General features: G+C 30.3%; 2 protein-coding genes across 2 annotated transcripts; one reads left to right on the forward strand and one right to left on the reverse strand.

Moving 5' to 3' along the window:
• Nucleotides 1-434: 434 nt before the first annotated feature.
• Nucleotides 435-2436, reverse strand: LOC125069223 (RNA exonuclease 5). Its single transcript, XM_047678636.1, has 2 exons — nt 2224-2436; nt 435-2136 (listed from the first exon to the last, which is right to left on the reverse strand). The coding sequence occupies exons 1-2, from the start codon at nt 2300-2302 to the stop codon at nt 449-451; spliced, it is 1767 nt and encodes a 588-aa protein (XP_047534592.1). The 5' UTR covers nt 2303-2436; the 3' UTR covers nt 435-448.
• Nucleotides 2437-3333: 897 nt separating this feature from the next.
• LOC125069245 (UBA-like domain-containing protein 1) lies at nt 3334-6568 on the forward strand. The gene is made up of 4 exons (XM_047678669.1): nt 3334-3594; nt 4669-4746; nt 4902-5144; nt 5290-6568. The coding sequence occupies exons 1-4, from the start codon at nt 3487-3489 to the stop codon at nt 5314-5316; spliced, it is 456 nt and encodes a 151-aa protein (XP_047534625.1). The 5' UTR covers nt 3334-3486; the 3' UTR covers nt 5317-6568.
• The last annotated feature ends 911 nt before the right edge of the window (nt 6569-7479 follow it).

Below are 7479 nucleotides of genomic sequence, written 5' to 3' on the forward strand. Positions count from 1 at the left end.
TAAAATTACTAATATTATTCATTTTACGTTAATGAAAGTGCTATTTTATTTATTTAATCAATTTTCTTTTTTAAAACACGTAGCTGCTCATCGCATGTACAATAATCACTTATTTTCAATGTATGAAATATGTCACTATCTATCATAGCATTATCGACGATGCCGCTAGCTCAAATGAACAATTGCTTCAAATTAGTGAAGTGTCCACAAACTCCCAATAATAACTAGTTTTAAGTATTCATACTGATTGCAGTCATTTAATAATAGTTAACACCATGTTGCACAAAACCCTATCACTAAATAAAATTCATAGCCTACAATGAAAAGTGTGCTTACATAAGAAAAGCTTAGATATATAAAAATAAATGCTTTGTATATTGCAACTTACACAATAAATTAATAAAATATTTTTAGATTTAAATAAATAAAAAAAATTTGATAAATATAACTATTTAATACTTCCATGTGAAGTACCTTTTACTTTCATCATAGCAATACCATTTTCTTTAGTTGTACCACCAAACACAATCACACACAAAGCAGATTCTTTTAGACTATTCCAAATGTTCGCAATCCATTCATCTACTCTATTTACAATTTTCATGTCATCACTATCTTCATCAAGTTTTAAATGACCCATTACTAAATTATAATCATCTGTCTCTGTTATCGTCGAGATGACATCTTCTACTCCATCAACTGTATTTAGTTTTACCTTTTTTAATTTATTTTTTTTAAGCTGTGTACAAAGACTTTCTTTAGCTTGCGTTAGAAATGTATGATAATCACCAGTAATATTATCACAACCGACAACTAAAGATGTTTTCTTTTGTTCAATAATATGATTAAAAATTGATAAAGCATAATGTGGTTTTGTTGTCATTTTGATAGCATTTTCTTTATATTTCTGTCTATTAGTGTGCACTGCATCTCCAAATTCTATGGTTTTGCTAAGCTTAAGCTGAACTAATTTTAAAGATGCCAGAGAATCTTCCACAGAACAATGACCCATATTCCCTTTTTGGATGTCTTCTTGAAGAAATTCTTTTGCAAGAGTTTTTAGTTTTGGTTTTCTTGTTCTTTCTCCAGTAAAATTATAAATCAAACTTGTATCTATTATGTAAGGATGCATCATTTTCAAGGCATGTAAATCTGAATTCAAAGACTGTCCCACCAGAATGGCATCAGGAGGTAACAACTCTCTTAATTCTTTTTGAACATCTTCTAGTCTTTTACTAACATTTTGTAATAATGATTTAGTAATACCAGAATACCTAGTCAAATAATCAGTAATATTATTATAAGGTTTTACTAAAGATTCATAAACAGTCTCATGCTTTTCATTCACCACAGACACACGAGTCAGCTCAGAGCCAGCACTAGTAAGGCACATTTCACAATCAATACCAAACATTGGAGATGTTCCTGTTACAGGTTTATACTCACTTTTTGACATAACATAATCTGCATATGCATTTTTTAATTTCCCTTTTAAAGGAACTGGATAATTTTCTTCAATTAATTGCCAAGCTGATAGTATAAGTTGAGTTCTTGGAAATTTTTCATCAAGATTTGTGGTTTCAAAATCTTCAGATATTCCATCTCTTATGGGAAAAACAGCTTTCATCATAATCATTAAATCTTTTCTCACTTCCAAAGCTAAGTTCATACTGCCATACTGTTGTATTATGCTCTCTTTCTCAGTTTCAGACAAAGGTACCAATGCCAGTTCTTTAACTAAAGATCCGCCATAAACTGATGGGGTAAGGATTTCTACAACATTATCAAATATTTTCCTAGTTTTCACCATGGTGTCTTCATATTTCTCCCAATCCTTAATTGAAAGTCCTTCAATTATGAGACAAGTTGTTTTACTTATATGACTACATTTGTCTAACACATACCAGCGAGGAGATTGAGTTAAATTCAGGTTTCCTAGAAGTGAATGTAACAATAAATGTTGTATATCAGTAAGCAGCAATGGTATTCGACTATCAGCAGGTACTGTTAATGCTGCAGTTTCTCCAGTGGCTTTCAGACGAAAGCTAGCCACATGTCTCTTTCGAATTTTGGAATTCTTTTTAACGGAGGTTGAAGACATAATTTTTTTCTCATCGTCGGCTGTTTCAATATGGCCTGTAGACATTTATATAAATATTAAAAATATAATCGACTATTAAGTTCATATATCAATGAGCTCGCTAAACTACTATTTAAACTTACATCCATTTTTAGTTTTACGCTTTTTGTTGACTGGTTCGTCGCAAGTATTGTCGATATTCATAATAGTGCGATCAATCATTTATTAACACAGTTATATACAAGTTATTTATAATAATCAAATAGAAATAACAGCTTATTCATATTTTGTAAAACCACATTGCAATTCTCTTAAACTTCAAAGATTAAACTTCAAACCACACTTCAACTTCAAAGTTTAAATAATAGTAGGGATGTCTCTCACCAACATCGAAACATTGAAATTAAGGAATAGAAATGTGGATGTAGCGGTTATTCATTGATAATAATTGAAATACAGCCCTATGAACCAAATGTCATGTCTTTTTTAATTTTTATTGCTGAATTACGAATATGTTATACTTGTTATCTTAATGATAATACTGCAATTTTAATTCAAATACATGTTAAATTCACTTTAATGTTTGTTTATTTATTTAATAGGTGGGCCGGCAAATGGGTCACCTGATAAGTGGTCACCATCACCCATAGACTTTGGCGCTGTTGCCTGTTAGTAATCCATTAACATTACTACACCAATGCGCCACCAAGCCTAGGAACTAAGATGTTATGTCCCTTGTGCCTGTAGTTAACGAGTTAGCACATAGCCTATATTACATTTGAAGTAAAAAATTATAATTTTGGGATATTATTAAATAAAGTTAAAAAAGTAAGCTAAAATTGTTCATAAAAATACTACCGTCAATAATTAGGCATATATTAATAGTAATATTTAGTAATTAGCAATAAATATATTGATTTAAGGAAAATTAAATTTAAATTTTAAAATTAAAATTCAATAAAACTAAAGTTTGACATAAATCTGCCTATGCCCGTTTATCACTATTAAAAAAGACACGTGACAAATATTATCTGAACTTTTGAAGTTAATTATTAAGTGAAAAGATTTATTAGCATCATTTATAATTTTTGATTACAACTTTATATATACAGCATAAGCATAATAAAAATAAAATCATAGTTAAGGCTGAATGGTGGACGTCTGTGATATTAGTAAATAAAAAAGCAACAAGGACATCCGCGGTCCGCCATACTAATACTAAAAATAATGACGAAGAGTATTATGTAAACTCGTGTTTTCTCCCTTACTCTTGCTATACTTGTATCACACTAGCGCCACAATAATATTACGTTCGTATTCATAACGTGAATAAACATTCATTTGCTTTGCTACAACTACTTTTCTTGCTGATTCGGTGAACTTATACTGTATCAGAACAATATAAAATGGATTCTTTACGTGAACAAGTTATGATTAATCAATTTGTACTTGCGGCTGGTTGTGCACGAGAACAAGCTAAACAGTTACTCCAAGCTGCACATTGGCAATTTGAGGTAAATTTGTGAAATACATGTAAACAAACAATAAAATCATGAAATGGCTGCTACTATTTTATATTTTGTAACAAAACACAAAGTCTTATCTTAAAAATGGCTAAATCAGACACTTCGCCTGTATAATTCTGGCTTAAATTGGAGTTTGCTTTAGTAGGACAATTATACGATCATTTACCTTGACCGTAACTAGAACGCGTACACATTGATAGTAATGACAAAATAAGCTAGTTTGTAAATAAATTGACAATAACAATGATGACACATAAACGTAGGGGTTGTATTTATATTTATTTCTAAGGAGAGTAAGGTGCAGTGTTATGTATATATTAGTAATCATTAACCTTAATTATTTTATCTTTCACACTAATGTTACTATGTATGAGAATTAGGCATTAGCCTTTGCCCAACCGTGGGACATTAACAATGTTGTGAATGTTATGTTGTCACTTTTGTAATACTTGTTTATGTTACCATTATCTTTAAAATTTAAGTACTTTAAGCATTTTAATATAAAATAAACTCAATTATGAATTAGGTGAACAACAAGTATTGACATTACACCATTAAATAATTTATATCATAATATAATTAATTAATCTAAACTATTTCATATACTATTTTGTAAACAAAATAAAATATCATAAAGGTAACAAGGGTAGTTAGTAACAATAATAATATAATGCAATCAAAATAAATATATAATTAAAAGGTTATAAAGATATAATTAATAATAAAGTATATAATGACTGTGATTAAACAATTTACAACTTAATAGGATAGCATTGTAAAATTTTAATATATCTAAATGTTATAAGTTTTGTAGAAAATATCACTTCTGAATATCTTCATTTTGAAAAAAAGAAACAAAATATTTACTTTATGAAATTTTTGTATTCATTTTCATTTAAGAAAATAGTTTCTCTTGTCCTTCATTTATTTTTTATTTTATTATTATGTTAAAGTTTTTAAAGTATAGTATAGTCTATTTTCTTCTTATGATCCTTTGCACGTGGATTTTTTTTCAGTATAATTGACTGTATGTATTACAATTAATAAAATAATATGTTACAGACAGCACTGTCAATATTTTTTCAAGAGGTGGCCATCCCATCTGGAGCCAATGGCATAGCAGCACCACATTACCATCAGGTATAGGTTTTCATCAAATTTCATTTTATACATTATTACCTATATAACTAGTAAAAATATTATTATAGTGCAAAACAAAATGGATACATAACCATTGTAGATAAACAAGAAAGAATAAATGAATTATATTTTAATAGCTTTTCTTAATATTTCAGCAACTGATGACACCATGTAATACTCCTGCCACACCACCAAACTTCCCGGATGCTCTTGCAGCATTTTCAAGATTATCAACAACGGGAAGTCCAAATAATGCAGGTGGAGGGGGTGTCAGTGGCATGGCGCCGCCTGTATCCCCTCTTGCTACGCATCCTCCACCAACGCAAATGCAGATGAATGCTTTTGCTAGTAACCCAAACCCGCAATCAAATTTTGCACCACTTTCCTGCTCAACTGCAGTAAGTAGATCTTTGCCTAAGAAACCTGTATACCTGATGTATATTTAAAACAATTATACATATTTTATTAGTTGTGTCTTTTATAATTAGTTAAAAATAATAAATAGTGTTATAGTATAATATTAAGATGGATTGTTTATTTCAGATTTGCAGAGAACATATGCCAAGATAAGCTGAATACTTAGGTTAGGATCATCTATAATTTATTTTTATAATGGTGCGCAATGTGAGCTGTGGGTTTGTGAATATTATTTCTAACACCCCTCTGCAGCTTAAGTTTGCTGGACAATATATGGGGTGATATAGTCAATCATGTTAAACATAAAATATTCTCACTGTTCATATAGTGGTTTCTAAAACAAAATGCACTATAGAATAATATTAATATTATATTATAACAGTTTTTGATACCTATAGATCTTTCACTGTGATTATAAAATTTGGTATCATAACTATGTAGTGGTAAAGTAATGATTATGGCTGTATGATAATTATGAAAGATGAAATTATTGTTGTTTTTATTTTTCGTTTAATGTTATATACTTTTCTATACACTGTTTACTGTAAGCTAATATCATTTTTGAATATGAAACGTATATTATATTCTTCAATATTATACAGCTTCGTAAAAGACAATATTAAGGATACAATAAAAGTGATTAATTAAGATAAAATGTTCACATGTCATTTTTTGCAATTTAATTCTTGTAATTAAAAATAAATAAGGAAAATCATTAAAATATGTTAATTTCTTGTACATACTTACCTATCTTAAATAAACATTTAATGAAATGCTAAAAGGTTGTTGCACAAATATAACCTACTCTATAATATAGATCAATTCACGAAGGCGCGCCCCTCCACGTTCAATTATTATCGGCATTCATTAGTGACGCTCATGCTCACAAGATGTTTTAGTGTGTATGACACGACTAAGAGTAAAGACAAAAAATATAAATTATATTATATTTGTTACCTTTATATCATTTAAAAGGGGGGTGGGGGCGCCTTTCTGAGCGATATTTAAGTGTTATGAAGCACTACATCCACTCAAATTTTTAATACAAATTGCACAATGTGTTTACAACAAAAATATATAAAAAAAACGAAATAAAATTAGATTTTTTGACATATTCACATCTATTTGTATATAGGCAAGTCACTACTTGACTTTTTTTATTAATATTATTATACTTAAATGTAAAATCAAGATCAAAATGTGAGTTTTAGTTTTATTTTATTTACTATTACACATTTATATCCTTGAAAGTATATAAATAAATTATTCGATGTAGCAGTGCTTGTTGGATAACTAGTTAGGAAAAGAAAGACAAAAATGCAGATAAGAGAATTAAATGAGTTTGAAATATTTAATTTTATCCTATGGAGTCTGTGAATGTTCGGAGGTTCGGGGCTAAAACTCGATTAAATTACAATAAAAGCGCGATAATTATCTGCAAAAGAATGTTTTATTTTCATAAAATATAACAATATGAATAATAAGGTTACGCGATTGGTTTTTAAAATACTTATTTCATAATTTTCTATATCGGATGCTGTAAACCTGGTAGAAACAGATTTCCAACGAAAAATGTTTAAAAAAGTATTTTTTTTATAGTCACTTTGGCGTTTTGATAGGAATTGGAAAAATTATCCTACGTGTTTTTTCCATATATTTCCTAATATTAGGTCTGTAAATACGAAATACAATCAAGAATTAAAAAATATATATTGAAACAAGAGGCTAAATCTTTTAAATCTTTTTAAGGTTCCGTAGCCAAATGGCAAAAACTGAACCCTTATAGATTCGTCATGTCTGTCTGTCTGTCTGTCTGTCTGTCTGTCTGTCTGTCTGTCTGTCTGTCTGTCTGTCTGTCTGTCTGTCTGTCTGTCTGTCTGTCTGTCTGTCTGTCTGTCTGTCTGTCTGTCTGTCTGTCTGTCTGTCTGTCTGTCTGTCTGTCTGTCTGTCTGTCTGTCTGTCTGTCTGTCTGTCTGTCTGTCTGTCTGTCTGTCTGTCTGTCTGTCTGTCTGTCTGTCTGTCTGTCTGTCTGTCTGTCTGTCTGTCTGTCTGTCTGTCTGTCTGTCTGTCTGTCTGTCTGTCTGTCTGTCTGTCTGTCTGTCTGTCTGTCTGTCTGTCTGTCTGTCTGTCTGTCTGTCTGTCTGTCTGTCTGTCTGTCTGTCTGTCTGTCTGTCTGTCTGTCTGTCTGTCTGTCTGTCTGTCTGTCTGTCTGTCTGTCTGTCTGTCTGTCTGTCTGTCTGTCTGTCTGTCTGTCTGTCTGTCTGTCTGTCTGTCTGTCTGTCTGTCTGTCTGTCTGTCTGTCTGTCTGTCTGTCTG

This window comes from Vanessa atalanta, chromosome 15 (genome assembly GCF_905147765.1).
Source record: "Vanessa atalanta chromosome 15, ilVanAtal1.2, whole genome shotgun sequence".
Classification (NCBI taxonomy): domain Eukaryota; kingdom Metazoa; phylum Arthropoda; class Insecta; order Lepidoptera; family Nymphalidae; genus Vanessa; species Vanessa atalanta.